At 38.1% G+C, this 16,584-nt stretch overlaps 1 protein-coding gene and 1 non-coding gene across 14 annotated transcripts in view; one reads left to right on the plus strand and one right to left on the minus strand.

Annotated features, from left to right (window-relative positions):
- Window positions 1-1,305: 1,305 nt before the first annotated feature.
- Window positions 1,306-16,584, minus strand: part of SCML2 (Scm polycomb group protein like 2) — a 128,778-nt gene continuing 113,499 nt past the window's right edge. For 11 of the 13 annotated variants that reach the window (XM_054250760.2, XM_035288247.3, XM_054250764.2 and 8 more), the window contains 4 exons: window positions 9,426-9,539; window positions 8,234-8,485; window positions 4,442-4,593; window positions 1,306-3,385 (listed from right to left, as the gene is read on the minus strand). In XM_054250760.2, the coding sequence (XP_054106735.2) occupies window positions 3,257-3,385; window positions 4,442-4,593; window positions 8,234-8,485; window positions 9,426-9,539 (647 nt within the window). In that variant the 3' untranslated portion in view covers window positions 1,306-3,256. The remainder of the gene's footprint in view (window positions 3,386-4,441; window positions 4,594-8,233; window positions 8,486-9,425; window positions 9,540-16,584) is intronic. The other 2 variants (XM_054250765.2, XM_078363429.1) reach the window with 1 other exon arrangement.
- On the plus strand, window positions 16,168-16,274 carry LOC118150718 (U6 spliceosomal RNA). The gene has a single exon (XR_004738871.1). It is a non-coding gene; the product is annotated as a U6 spliceosomal RNA (small nuclear RNA).

Raw genomic sequence — 16,584 nt, forward strand, 5'->3', positions numbered from 1 at the left:
CTGCTGACAAAATAGGGCAAACAGCCAAGAGAGAGGAAGGACTGTCCACATATTGCAATGGTGGGCTCTCACTTGCATGTCCTCTCAAACCTAGAGCTTTCCCACATTGCCTGGATCAGCCTCAGGGTGCTTCGTGAGCAAGCCCCAGCATCAAGCCATAGCCCCAGAAATTTTAACCTACTTCCTTTACTCAGCCAAGTGCAAGGACAATCCCTCCTGCAGCTTGAAAAAGCAGTGATTTTCCTCCCAATTACACTGTCACTACTCACAGTATTTACTTTTGAATATTACAGAAGGGCATGGTGTCTCTATGTCTACAGAGGGGGACCTTGGTTTAAAAGTTTGGGAAATCCCACTCTAGAACATGTACTGTAAGACATTTCAACAATGAGAAATCACAGACGAAAGGCCAAAGCATATTCTAGGTGTGCCTGGAAGGTCTTAGAGCACCAGGTGCAGAATTCTGGGGGCTACAGAGCAGAAAATGATGGAATGAGAGGCAAAGCCAGAGGAAGATCATTTCAAGTCTGGAAAATTCACAGGAAGGGTAATATGGCATAATAGTCTATGGACTAAAAGTTTACAAGCCAGATGGGAGGGGAAAAGGGGCCCCAAATCACTCAAGTCTCAGATCACTCAAATCAACACTCCCATTCTAGCCGCTGAGCATCAGCCCTGGAGCCCCGGTAAGGACCCCGTTGTCTCCAGGAAATCACAGGACACGATGCTGGGGAGCAAGAGCAGTGAGGGTTTCTAGGGTCCTCAGCTGTAGCCACAGCTCCTGGAGAAGGGGACAGGGGTAGGGGTAGGGTAAGAGAGGCTATGCAACTGGAACGCCAGTCCTCCAAGGGCATCCTGCCGGGACAGCTGGGCCATCTGGAGGCAGAGGGCCAACAGCAGGTGCATCCAGGAGGCAGCCTCTGGCCCCCAGTGGTAAAAGAGCAGCCGGAGTTGCCAGCCAGGCGTACGGACTCAGATGGGGTGAGATACCTCGGGGCACTGGCGTTTTCTAGCACACTCGCATCACTGATGATATCATAAGTAATAAAGGCTCTGACCACAGATACGGCTCATCGACTGAAGTTCTAACAGCCCCCCTGGGGTCTCACTGGAGACCCCTGTAAGAAATCAGCCCTTGGCTCTTAGGCATCTGTTTACAGGTAGAATCTGGGCAGGTTTTAAAACTCAAGTATTTGGACACTGTGGAAAGCCACAAGCTTACTAGAGTGGCTGTTTCAGTTCCAACCAATTCACGCATTAATATAACGCAGTGATGATAAATAAAATCACATCTGAGGCTTTAAATGAACCGTTGAGATTTAACTTTATTAATATTTTAAAATATGAAAACTGTAAAACGTATTTATGTAAACACCTGAGGACTGTTCAAGTGGGTAGAGCATCTTCATAGAAACAATTTGAAAGAAAACCAAGTTTAAGTAAGAATCTTATGACATATAAGGAATAACAAAGATGAAGCTATTCTTTAAATAGTTGCATTCATGTCTAAAGTACATTTGGTTTTCTAAAAAGAAAATGTACATTCTTGCCCCTGGTGAATATTTTATTGGCATTTACAACAAATGGCTAATACTTTATAACTGATTCTCATAGCTTATAAACATTACATCCAAGTTACGCAAAGTAGTAACAATAAACACATAGCACCATTTCCTCTTCAAAGTTCTAACTTATAAAATTAAGCTCCAAACAAGGCCAGGCGCAGTGGCTCATGCCTGTAACCCCAGCATTTCTAGAGGCTGAGGCGGGCGGATCACCTGAGGTCAGGAGTTTAAGACCAGCCTGACCAACATGGAGAAACCCCATCTCTACTCAAAATACAAAATTAGCCAGGCGTGGTGGCACATGGTTGTAACCCCAGCTACTCAGGAGGCTGAGGCAGGAGAATTGCTTGAACCCCAGAGGTGGAGGTTGTGGTGAGCCGAGATAGTACCATTGCACACCAGCCTGGGCAATAATAGGAGTGAAACTCCATCTCAAAAAATAAAGCCCCAAACAATAAGTCAGAACTAATATATCTTTCAAAGTGTAGCAGAATAAATGGCTCAGAATTAAGCAAATTAATGAGAAACATTGCATAGGACAGAGAACTTCCCTGTATGGAAACCAATCTATGGACTACTTCATATCCCCTGAAGAGTAAGTTGAGAGGTGTTGGTGACAGCAAACGATGGACATATATTTTTGACGAAATCAAAACATCTAACTCTATACATAGTTCATCGTTACCTCTGTGGCAGTGCAAAGTGCCAGATTAAATTCAAGAAAAAAAGATTTACTTGTGTGTAAACCTATAGGTATAAAACAATATATAAATATGGTAAAGTACCATATGAGGAATAAACACATACAATAAAATATATATCTTCAAAAAATTTGGACATGGGTATTTCATATAGAGATGTAAGAAAAGAATGCCTAGTTAAATGTACAAGCTTAGTGAAAATACGGAAAGTTTTAAAATAATAGGCATTTCACTGAAAAAATTTAATCCGACTCCATCCAAAACACCCTCGTAGTATAAATATCTCCTGCATAAAATGGCAATTCTATCGTATAATTTAAAATAATTTTTATCAAAAACTTGTAAGAACACTTTATGAAAGCTTATAAGCTCACTTTTTTTTCCTTTAGGATCAAATACAACATATAGAGAAATAATAAAAGGAAAATAATTTATATGGCTATTCCCTTTCTAGATATACTGACAGAACATGAATAGAACACTGCAGAGTATCACACAAAATATCTGAGAAAAGACGATATCTATAGGTGCACCTTTAAATTCTCTGGTGAGGAAAATTTCTCATGGATTTACTTATAGAAGTTGTCAGTCCCTGATATTTTCCCCTTTGGGATTTAGCTGTTTTGGTTCTAGATATAAAGATTAACCAAAATCAAAGGTTTTTCTGTTAACTACATTAAGTATATTTGTAAACTGTACAATGAAAATTTAAAAAGACATAAAGAACTGCCAATTTGAATGTGTTAATACTAACACGTTAAATGCTTTTTAAAGAAGTAGACTGGGGGAGTGGTGGCTGTGCCTCCCGAGGCTAGCTGGTGACTCCAGGAAAAAAAAAAGTTGACTGAACTGTTAATAAAGTTCTACAATTCTGATAAAACCTCTTCTAGAAACTGTCTACAAAACAAAAACTGCTAAGAGAAATACTTTTAAATTAAAATGTTAACAGTACACCTGAGAATTATGTCCCATCTAAACTTACACATTTTTTTAATTGTATTTTCCTTCTTTAAGTTTTTCAATGTAGTAACACAGCTTTAATGCTGGCCCCAGCTTCAGCCCCATGTACTTCATCATCATATCACTCTTGAGTAGAAACAGAGCCTTCCCATCAATTTCCTACAGACAGAAGGAAATCATAATCACTAATAATGCTTTCATATCAAGTTATTTATATATAGGAACATGTAAAATAGAGCAACTGTACACTCCAGATATATATTTTCTGAATCTGCTTTATTTCCTGAAAACTATCAAAAATATTATTTATAAAGTGAAGCATTTGATGATTTATGAATTTAGTTAAAATCTTAAGAAAAAGAAAATTTAACCTTGTATCTTCAAAAAATGTGCCAAGTATCAAACAATCTGATTTTAAGTACTGTGTGTTAAACAGAATACTACATATATCTATGATAAAGGGCCAAAAATTATGAATGGTAGAAATGAATTTCAGATAGTCAATAACTTTCTGAGAAGGGCCAGGAATATGTCAATATCAATGCAAACTGTAAATGTGCTATACAGTGTTGTCATTATGTTGAAAGCTAATCAGTTAGTTGTCTGAAGCTGGTTAGAAGCTAAAACTAATTACTGATTTTCTTGCAACATTGAAAAGGGTACCTCAGATAATAGATGAGTAATTTGATTTGTTAGAAAACACTGAAAATACTACTTAATAGTTACAAGGCATCCTCCTAAAATTCTTTATTACCTTAACCAGTTTATGTCATGGAAGCATATTATTTGGTATTTGTGAGTTCCTGTTTAAAAGGTTGTACTTAATCTTATACAGTTGCTGGATTCATTGGAGGAAGGCCACCCTGTAACAACTTGTGGTCAATCCCTCCTACTCATGGTCCTGGCTGAGCTGGGAGCAGGTTGGGGAGGATCCTTGTATCTGTCATTACAAAGGGGAGGTACACCTGAGAGTTACAATGCTGAATCACCATGTCTTGAAAAGTTGAAGCTGTTTGTATTTTAGGCACTTGGATACTCACTTAAAGAATAGACCATTAATCTACCATTTAAGGAACTAATCTTGAGAAAAATAACCTTTCTCACATAAGGAAAAATTAGTTGATAGGGTTCCCCCACCATCTACATAGTATCCAAAGGAAGGGCCTGCACAGAGGTCATTCAAAGGCAGGAAAACCGGATCAAAAGATACATTACATGTTGCCTGAAGAGGTCGGCGAGGGGGCCTGATATCTGAGGATCTGTATGTTTCATAAACTGTATCACTTCATCCACAGACCAGGTTGAAGGGTCCTTAGAGAAGCCTTGTTTCAGGACACTGGGATCAGGTACAGCTATATAGCTTGGAGCTTCAACGGGGGGGGGGGGGGGGGGAGAAAAGACAAATCATACTTGACCTGATCATTATCCTGAAAGAAGAGATGTTAGGTAGGGAATAATGGTCTCATTCCTGGAACCTTCTGTTAAGTTCCCCAACAAGGTCTCAAGACTCCAACTATGAAAGCTTATACAAAGATGATGTGAGGATGGCTACACAAGAGCATCCAGTCTGACCTCCCCCAAACAACAAAAGCAGGTTCAGAAGTTACCTTAAAGCTTTAAAGATCACAAAACAGACTAAGCAACCCAAGGCATCGTGGCCATAGGCAAATACAGCAAAAGATCTGTTACTTGGGTAAAATTAGGTTAATCTAATCTAACCTATGGAATTTCAATCTCTATCTGTCTAGATTAGGTTTATTTTACTAGCTAAATCCAATGGAAATTCCCCAAATTTACAATTGTTTGTTTTTTAGGTTTTGGTTTTGTTTTTTGTTTTTTTTGAGACAGGGTCTCACTCTGTTGCCCATGCTGGAGTGCAGTAGCATAAACATGGCTCACTGAAGAGTTGACCTCCCGGGCTTAAGTGATCCTCCCACCTTGGCCTCCCAAGTAGCTGGGATTACAGACACATGCTGCCACTCCCAGCTAATTTTTATATTTTTGTAGAGACAGGGTTTCTCCATGTTGCCCTGGCTGGTCTCAAACTCCTGGGCTGAAGCAATCTGCCCACCTCAGCCTCCCAAAGTGCTGGGATTACAGGCATGAGCCATGATACCTGGCCAAATTTACAATTTTATAATTGCTTAAATGCATTCACTTTAATCAAAGAATTTCAACAATCCGTTTATTTTTGATAAGCAAGTAAGTCCATTTACCAAATCTCTCTCATGTATTCAATAAGAATATTGTTAGCATTACTTTACTCTTCAGATTCCTGTCTCTTGTGGCTTAAATACTTACCTGAATTTTGAAGAAAACAAGATTATTTTCTGCTAAGCTAGGTCAGAAATAACTTTAACATTTAATTCCTTTATCATGTTTAATTGCATGGTAATCGATATTTTGGTTGAAGGTTTATATGTAAAAAAAAAATACACAACTGAGACATGAAACACTTTAAGTGTTCACAAGGTCTTAGCCGTACTCTTTACTAAGTTATGATGAAATCTGTGCCCTGACAAGTATTCATTTACTCAACCAGAGCCCTTAACTCCCTAAAGTTAGTGTGTGATAACTGAAGTGAATTTTGTACTTAGCTAGGAAGATTTGTTTCTTTAACCAATTTTAAGTTTTTATGTGTGTGAATTAGCCAGAGGCATACTCTTTCTTTCCTATCATCTGGGCTACGGCCATTTTAGCAGCATTCTGAGTATTTACCCAGGGAAAGGGTAAAGAAAAACAGAAGATACAAGAACTTATAGTAATTAATTTTTTGTGTGTAACTCTGAAGTTTATTTCTTTAACATCACAACTATGATGTGAAATAAAAACTATACCAAAATATATCTTCCCCTCCACATGTCAGAGAAAAAAATGTTGGTCATATCTACAGAGGAATTCTGCTGGGCTATATCCACCAAAGTAAAAATGATGATGGTGTAGACCACCCTGTGCCTAAGGCATTCTGACAATTTAGACAGAGACACCATCTCCTTTAACTCAACAAAGACACAAGGTAACATGAAAAATCATTGGCAAAGCTAATCATAGCTCCCACTTACATTTTTGTAGAATTCTGGTTTCTGTCGTCATAATCTGGTACATTTATGTTTTGAATAATGTGTAACTATTTTTACAGATTACTGCAGATAAACTATATGTAAAAAGATATGATTTGGGGTATAAAATTAATCTTATATTAAAAATAAAACAACCATAAGATTTTGTTTTTAGTCTATTAAGAAAATATAATTTACTTGAGCCTACATCTTCAAAACAATCAGAAAAGTTTGCAAACTACATTGCTGTTATTCAAATAATTACATGAAACAAACTAACCATGTGAAAAATAATAAAAGTCCAGTCATGCTTTTCTCCTGAATGTCTCTGTCTTACATATCCTGGCATATCAATAAATATTTTTGGAATAAATATAATGAAAGTATGAAAGTGATTTGATTCCCCCCAACATTATTGGATTTCTTTTCTATAATAAGGATCAGCATTTTATTCAATGAAAAATGAATATTTTTCATTCAAATAATGGGACAAGGCAGGACAGAAAATTATGTGAGCATCATTGAATGTTAGGAGTGGAATCAGCTTTAGATAACAGTTCAAATGCCTTAAAAATAATAGTAATGACACCTGTAGACAGTTTCTAATGGAAATGCTTACCTATTCTTGGGAGATACAAGCAGCACAGAAGTTAAAGAGTACAACCCCGGAGTCAGAGTGCTTGAGTTCAAGGACTGGCCCAGCCACTTTCTAGCTGAGGGACTTTAGCCAAATGAATTCAAATTTCTCATCTGAAAATGCTAACCAACACCTACATTTTAAGGAATTGTTGTAATAATATAATGGAGGAGGCCATATGAAATATTATATGCCTGCATATGTCAGATAGTGATGAAGATGATGATTATTTCTACCAGTGGGTAAATTATTAGAAAGCAATGTTATTACTATTAGCCTCTACATTCCTAAGAACAGAGGCTAGCCTTCTGAAGCCCCAAGACTGGCTACCTTAGCACAGCAGTGCTTGACATACATTCCGAAGTGAGATATTCAACATTAGAAGTAACCTTGTACTGAGAAGGCCTGTCTTCAAAAGGTGATACTTTGTGAAAATACATTAAAATGCAGGGTATACTAGCCCTTATGGAATAAGCATCTATTGTTAGACTCTGCAAACCATGTCACTCTAAAAGCAAAGACAATCTCCAGAGGAGATGAAGTTGACAATATTAAATGTGTCACAGTATGTGCACAGTGTGGTTGTCCATAGGTAACACCCATGAGGAAAGGCAAGGGAGTTACTGGGTTCCCACTTCCTTCACTCCTCAACCTCACCTACATGCCTACCTGGAGAAAAAGGACAAAACACTTATTCCCACCCTCACTCTCCTGCACCCTTAATCCTTCAAAGGTACAGCATTAGCCCTCTTTGCACATGGCAGACTGTTTTGGATCCTTCTAAATGGCAACAGGATGTTGCCCTATTTATGCGTGTCATGTCTTCCTGGTGGGTCTGAGGAAGGATGTGGAGAATGAGGAAATGGTGTGGCTGTGGCAACAAGATACCAGCCCAAATCCAGGAGTCAACGCAGGCTGGGGCCAGGAAAGGTCTCAAGAGAGACTAAGAAAAGTGTACAACAGAAAGGAAGAAAGGAGAGGCACTGTCTTTCCAGGTCTCAGAGTCATGAGAGGTTTGTGCATCCAGACAGGACCCAACGAAATGATAAATTACAACTGCTTAAGCACTACTAATCTGAGAAGTCTCTATTAGAGACATGGTTGGTGATCCAGATTCCCAGAGACAGCTGTGATGTCAACAGTACTGGAGGATCCATAATGGTCTGACCCTGACAGTGATGTGAAAGGAAGGACTCAGCCTCCCAAATTTAGCACTTTCTCCAATGTGATACACTCCCAGAGGATGCTGTTAGGTGTGAAAATCTCAAGGCAAAATACAAACACAATGAGAATTACTATTTTTGAACATACCTTCACTTTTGCTCTCTATTTGGAATTTAACTTCATGAGGACTGCTCTTGGGGGATGATTTGTCCCCAACTACTGGTGAACTTGTGGTGCCTGGTACACTTTGAGAAAAATCCTTGGAGACTGAAGTGTGAGTATACATAGGATTTCTACAGGCAGGATTCAAACAATTTCCTGAATTTAGTGATGAGCTCTTAGAATCTTCTGAAAGATTTTCCTTTTTGGGAATGCCATCTCCCCCAGAAAACAGTGCTTCTACAGAAAAAAAGACAAAGGAGGCTACCTTCAATGGACTTACAGTTCAAATACTACTAAAAGGTAAAAAAAATCATCCCTAGCAACAGTTCGCTTAACTTGTGCTATACTGAAACACAAAGTTCTAACACAAAGTTCATGGCTATCCCCTCCTTGGCATGCATGTATGCATTTATTGAATGACTGATTGAGACAGAGTTTTGCTCTTGTTGCTCAGGGTGGGGTGCAGTGGCTCAATCTTGGCTCACTGCAACCTCCACCTGCTGGGTTCAAGCGATTCTCCTGCCTCAGTATCCTGAGTAGCTGGGACTACAGGCACCTGCCACCATGCCTGGCTAATTTTTTTTTTAATAGAGACAGGGTTTCATCATGTTGGCCAGGCTGGTCTTGAACTCCTGACCTTAGGTGATCCATCCTCCTCAGCGTTCCTTAGCATTTATGTTAATGGACATTGTCCTACAGTCCAAAGTGATTCCGTGTCACCTATATTTTTCATGGTAACTTACTATCATTTGTCACCAAGACTTATAAATGTCTCATTAAAGCATTCGTTTTTAGAAATGCAGTTCTTCATTGCTATTTGTTATAATGTGATCATACAGTTGGTTTCTAACATTTGTTTACTACTTGGGCAGTTAACATTTTCTTTGGAGAAAGGCAGTAGGTTTTTCTATTCTTCTTTCTACCAGTTTTTAGCAATACAATAGTGAAGGGAAAAGGTTATTACCATTTTTTTTTAATCTGTGGAGAAATGACAGCTGGGCACTTCTGAAGGGAATGAATGAAGTGTTCAACAAAGCTGTCAAAGTAGTAGCCTAACTGCCAAACTTATTTGGGCAAATATACCTCCCTACTTCCAATACTACCACCCCAAGAGGATACACAAGTGGTAGCAGAGAAATGTTTCTTCCCAATCCTGGGAAGTGTACATGCTATTTACCTTCAGAGGCATACTCCTTTGTTTTGGGGAGCTTAGGAGAGAGAGGAACAACATATGGTACAGATTGCTGAGGAGATCGTTTGGTGCCCTGCTTTTCTGTTACATCTTCTTTTGCTGTTTAAAAAAAAAGTTGTCTGTTATAACAAATTAATATACTCAAGCATTTTCATATCATCAGCATGAGACACTTCTGCTTCGACATCACCTGCCTATAATAACTTCATTGACCACTTCTCAGTTATTTGATGTTCATGAATAATATGTGTCTATTTCATCCTATTTTATATTTGCACTGAAATAATATTCAAAACTTAAAAGCATTTCCAGAATGAGTATATCGAGGCTTCTTTATTCTGGGTTTATCAGATCTCTCTAAATATCTCATGAGGCAGTGAGGCACCCATTAAAATGTGTCTAAAATGACCTGAAAAAATTGTTCCCATGAACCAAAGGAGTTAAAACTTCAGAGAAATTAAATAAAAGGTATGGTATAATGAATACCTATTTTGCTAAATAACAATCCTAGCCTAGAGCTACCCTTAAAACAGGTCTACTGCTTACTTATCATTCAGCAAAATGCACTTTACCTAAAGGACCACTCTGTAAAGCATGATCCTGAAAGTAAAGACAGCTTTAATTATCAATTATACCCTAAGTATCAACAAATATCCTGGTTTAACCTCCCACTAAAAGGACAAGTAAGTTATAAAAGAACTCTAAAAATTCTGATAGTAGACCTCAAAAGGGAAGAAGAATTGCAATGAGTATCAAAGTCAAACTTCATGTGGTTCTAAATTTTGGCTGAGGGCCAGGCATGCTTCTCAAAATCTTATGATGAGTAACCTTTAGCTCAATCTAGTTACTCAGTGAATCCCAATCAGTCCAGTAGAGCTCTTACCACTTTAGCTTCATTTTTAATAATGGACTATAAAGCCAACAGGCAAAACATATCTCATATTTCTACAATTAATGAAGACATTAAATTCTAAGGAAAGGAATAATTGGCTTGTCATAACTAATAATATGGAAAATTCAAGTACTAAAATGTAGTTTTCTATAAATGTTTATTTACTTCAGAATCTTGGCAAGATTAGAAAAAGTCTTTATCTTTTATTTGTAATGTACTAAGGCTTTATGAAAAGTTTACGAAGCTGGGTATGGTCTACCATCTGGGGCTGAAACAAATATAAAATTGACTCTTGACTTCTGCTTCTGGGTATTGCAGTAAGCTAAGGGGGGAAAGTGTTCCTACAGAGATCGAGGAGAAGCCAGGTAATTTACAAAGTATTTTTTTAAATCATCAGAGAAGCAATTCCAGGATGACTGATCAAAGACTTCCAAAAATCTACTCCTTCATAGAAAACACTGAAAACACTGGCAAAAACTACAAAAACTAACTTTTTCAAAACTCTGGAAATTAAAGACTCGCCACAATCCAAAGTGTTTAAGAAAAATGGCTGGATCTCAGAAAAAAACATCAAATTCTGTGGCATTTCAACTTCCCTAATATAATCCTCCTCACCCCATTTTCACAGTAGCCTTGAAAACCAACACTTCACAACTACAGCAGGCATGAAAAGCAGCCACGCAGTAGTCACTGGAGGGAGCACAATGGGTTTGGAGCTCTCCAAAAGCCCCATGCCCAGAGAACTATCACTATTAAACCAGTCTTGCAGCTCACTGAAAAGCTCCTTTTCAGGGTTTGTCTTTATTTGACCTGAATTAGAGCTTGTTCCATGAGAACAACCCATCTCCAGGGCATCTGACTGGGGAAAATGGTGGCAACTATTTAACTTTGCAGCTGCCTGAGACAACAGTATCAGTCAGGGCTAACAGTAAGTTGGCCAAAAAGCTTAAAAGGAAAAACTGGGTATAAGATGTCCCTCAGGAAACTCTGAAAAGCACAGACATATTCCTGGGAATCTAGACAGTTCACATGCATATGCACAGATGTACGTATGCATGCCCAGGAAAGACATAAGAAACCCCTAATCTTTCATCTCTGCTTGACCTTGAGGCTCTGCACAAGGTCAACTTATAAGCTGCCTCTTGGAGCACTGACGTTATGTCCCAACATACACAGAAAATCCTCTGGCCAAGGCTGGGAGATACAATGATTCCTGGCATTTAAGGAAATGTCTACCCAATCATTAGCTAACAACAATAAGCTATCCAAGCAAACTTCAGTGGCCACTCTTAACAAATACAGACTTTACAGAAGTAGTCCAGGAAAAGTCACTAAACAGACAGCACCAGCAACAATAACAAGCCCTAGAAAGAAGGGAATCTGATTTCCAAAGTTGCCATATTACGTGATTTTTATACGTCCAGTTTTCAAAAAAAAATGAGACATGCAAAGAAAGAATATGGTCCATAAAAAGGAAAAAATATCAGTCAATAGAAACTGTCCCTGAGGAAGTCCAGACATTGGATTTACTAAACAAATACTTTTTTTTTTAGATATAGTCTCACTCTGTCTCCCAGGCTGGAGTGAAATTGTATGATTTTGGCTCACTGCAAACTCCGCCTCCCAGGTTCAAATGACTCTCATGCCTCAGACTCCCAAGAAGCTGGGATTATAGGCACATGCCACCACACCTGGTTACTTTTTTTTTTTTTTTATCTTTAGTAGACACAAGGTTTCACCATGTTAGCCAGGCTGGTCTCAACTCCGGGCCTCAAGTGATCTGCCCACCTCGGCCTCCCAAAGTGCAAGGATTACAGACATGAGCCACTGCACCTGACCTAGACAAATATTTTAAATCTGCTATTATAAACACATTCAAGGAACTAAAAAATGAAAATCATCTCTAAAGAACTAAAGAAAAGGCCAGTGTATTAGTCTGTTCTCGCGCTGCTAATAAAGACATACCCAAGACAGGGTAATTTATAAAGAAAAAGAGGATTAATGGACTCACAGTTCCACATGGCTGGGGAGGACTCACAGTCATGGCAGAAGGCAAAGGAGGAGCAAAGGCATGTCATACATAGCAGCAGGCAGAAGTGCCAAGCAAAGGGGGAAAAGCCCCTTATAAAACCATCAGATCTCATGAGAACTCACTATCACAAGAACAGCATGAAGGTAACTGCCCCTGTAATTCAATTACCTCCCACCAGGTCCCTCCCATGAAACGTGGGGATTAAGGAAATTACAACTCAAGATGAGATTTGGGTGAAGACACAGCCAAACCATGTCATCTCATCTCTACTAAAAATACAAAAATTAGCCAGGCATGGTGGCACACACCTGTAGTCCTAGTCATTCTGGAGGCTGAGATGGGTAGACTGCTTGAACCCAGGAGGCAGAGGTTGCAGTTAACCAAGACCACGCCACTGCAATCCAGCCTGGGTGACAAAGCAAGACTCCATTGCAAAAAAAAAAAAAGGGGGGGGCGGGGGGGAGTGAAAAAACAACCCCAAAGAATGGGATAAAATATGTGCAAAGCATCTATCTGTTATGGGACTTGTATCTAGAATATACAAAGAACTCTGATGACTCAACAATAAAAAGACAATGAACCCAATTAAAAATGGACAAAGGATTTGAACAGACATTTCTCCAAAGATATATGAATGAAAAATAAATAAAGAAATAAATAAAAGATACATGAATGACCAAAAAGCACAAGAAAAGATGCTCATAATCAACCACTGGAAAAATGCAAATCAAACCATAATGAGATACCATTTCGCACCTGCTAGAATGGGTATAATGAAAAAGATGGACAATAACAAGTGTTTTCAAGGAGAAATTGGAACCTTCATTTACTGCTGATAGAAATGTAAAATGGTATAGCCTCTTTGGAAAAGTCTGTCAGGTCCTCATCAAGTTAAACAGAGTTAACCATATGACCCAACAACTCCACTCCTGGGTTTATACCCAAGAGAACATGTATCCACACAAAAACTAACATACAAATGTTCATTGCAGCAGTATTCCTAATAGCCAAAAAGTAGAAACAATCCATAAGTGCATCAATTGATAAATGAATTAAAAAAAATACGATAGAGCCATACAATATTATTCAGCCATAAAAAGGAATGAAGCACTGATATATGCTACCACATGGGTGAACCCTGAAAATATAGGCTGGGCACATTGGCTCATACCTGTAATCCTGGCATTTTGGGAGGCCAAGGTGGGTGGATCACCTGAGGTCAGGAGTTCAAGACCAGCCAGGACCTGGTGAAACCCTGTCTCTACTAAAAATACAAAAATTAGCCTGGTGTGGTGGTGGGCACCTGTAGTCCCAGCTATTCAGGAGGCTGAGACAGGAGAATCACTTGAACCCAGGAGGTGGAGGCTGCAGCAAGCTAAGATCACACCACTGCACTCCAGCCCAGGCAACAGGGCAAGACTCCATCACGAAAAACAAAACAAAACAAAAAAACACATTATGCTAAGTGAAAGAAGCCACACACAAAAGGCTGCATATTATATGATTCCATTAATATGAAATGTCCAGAATAGGAAAATCCATAAAGACAGAAAGTCAATAAATAGTTTCCAGTAGCTATGGGGAACAGAGATTGAGGGATGACAGCTAATCAGTATGGGATTTCTTTTGGGGGTAATGAAGATAGTGGAGATGACTGCACGACTCTGAATACACTAAAAAAGATTGAGTTATAAATTTTAAAAGAGTGAAATTATGGTATGTGAATTACATCTCAATAAAGTTATTATAAAAAAAAGCATTCTAAAGGTATAGCAGTCATAGGAACTAATAAAATCAAATTCCAGAAAGAGAAGAACCATTCTAGTCTAAACTGAATATTTCATCAAATTTTTTCCCTGTAGGAATTTTCTGATTCTTGGCACTACACTGAAATAGAACTTGACACAGGCAGAGGGCTATACCTAGGCAAAAATAAATCAAAAGATTTAGCAGCTTAACACAGCTGGAGTGACAAATAAGAAACTTAAACTCATAGCTGGTTTCCCCCATGGGACATTTGCTAAGTTCTGGAGCTATACAGGAAGCTGGGGAGCTAGGCTGAAAATTCTTAACAGGCACGCTGAAATCTCTCACAGTCTCATGGTGCTTAAGAAATAAAGACCCACCAGCAGAAAAGGTCTAGCTCAAACACATAAGCCATCTATCCCTAAACACAAGTGCAAAGTTGTGATAATTTATGAGGTAGAAGACTGAAGAGCTGAGCAACAAATCACTGAAGGAGAGAAGTACAATTCTCCATAGTCTTTCAAGGCTAAGGAGCTACAGAATTCCCAAGTTCTCAATCAAAAGCCTGGGAAAGTAACACCTGAAGAATCAGAGATAGACTGAGTCTTACTAAAACTGCTATTTGGCCCCAACCCAGCTCCATCACTGAATGGGATGAGCCCTCCCTCTTTCTGCTTAAAAAAGAGGAAACTCTTTAAGATAGGTATCTGGAGCTTCTGCAGATCTTGTATGTACAGTGTCCCACATAGAAAAATAATAGTAGTGGACATACAAAGAAGTAAGACCATATAACCAACAATTGAGAGAAAAACTACTGTTGTCAGTAGACAAAAACTGTAATGCAATTTTGATGAATATGTTCAAGAAAACCAGAAAAATAGACAGAAAAGGTCAAAGAATAAAGAATTTCACCAGAGAATTATCACCTATTTTAAAAAGCATAAAGCTAATAGGAAAGTAAATTGAGGCAACCACTTTGAAAAACTGTTTGGCAGCATTTACTAAAACTTAATCTATGAATTTGCTATGATCTAGCAATTCTACTCCAAGATAGATACAGGAACAGAAAGATGTGTATAGAATGTTCAAGATAACACTATTTATAAGGGCACAAAACAGAAAGTACTCAAATGAATACATACCATGGTGGCATATTTACACAATAGAATATTATACAGCAATGAGAATGAATGATCTAACTATATGCAACAACACAGATGAATCTTACAAATGAATACATACCATGGTGGCATATTTACACAATAGAATATTATACAGCAATAAGAATAAATGATCTAACTATATGCAACAATACAGATGAATCTTACAAACATAATGATAGGCCAAAAAAGCTAGGCATAAGAGTAACTGCTATATAATTCCACTTCTGTAAAGTTCAAAAACAGGCAAAAATAATATATGGTACTTGAAGCTGGAACAGTAGGTATGCTTGCGCAAAGTGAGGGGTAATAGAGGATGAAAGGTGGTTTGACACATTAGCAGTACTTTCAGGGTACTGGTAATAGCTACTTTTCCAACCAAGAACTGGTTATACAGGCATGAAAATTAATCAAGGTACATTTCTTATACAATTTTCTCTATGTAGACTATATTTCAGTAAAATGTCTTAAAAATGACTACTGCTAAAATATGCAAACACTAGATTTGCCAGAATCAAAGTCTCCTAAGAAGAACACTCTATCTTAAAAAACTATTCTGAGTCACTTATTTTATAAATGTAAAAGAAATGGGATACTGGACATGAAATCTTAGTAAGAATCAACCTCACATTTATATGCAACTTCTTTAACTACAAGCTGACAAGAAAAACTAACATAAGAGTTCCAACTCAAAGCCATTTTCAAGTGGCTAAATTAAGCTTTCTATGAAAGAAAACTAGTAACCCTTAAAATAATGTAAAATTTATGAATTATTCAGTGTTTTTTTTTCCAAATAGTTACCTATTCTGATTATTTGATTAATCTGAAATTCAAACATTCTGTGTTCAATGAAGAAAATTCAAACGTTCTGTGTTCAATTTAAAGAATTACATTTCCGTGCTCGCTTCAGCAGCACATATACTAAAATTGGAACGATACAGAGAAGATTAGCATGGCCCCTGAGCAAGGATGACACGCAAATTCGTGAAGCGTTCCATATTTTTGAATATGAATGAATTAAAGGAGCTGAAAAACACAATACGAGAACTTCGCGAAGCATGCACAAGTTTCAATAGCCGAATGGACCAAGCAGAAGAAAGAATATCTGAAGTCGAAGATCAACTCAATGAAATAAAATGAGAAACCAAGATCAGAGAAAAAAGCGCAAACAGGAATGAACAAAGTCTCCAAGAAATGTGGGACTATGTGAAAAGACCTAACCTACATTTGATAGGTGTACCAGAAGGGGACGAAGAGAATGAATCCAAGCTGGAAAATACTCTTCAGGACATTCTCCAGGAAAATTTCCCCCAC

The sequence above is a fragment of the Callithrix jacchus genome, chromosome X, assembly GCF_049354715.1.
Source record: "Callithrix jacchus isolate 240 chromosome X, calJac240_pri, whole genome shotgun sequence".
NCBI lineage: Eukaryota > Metazoa > Chordata > Mammalia > Primates > Cebidae > Callithrix > Callithrix jacchus.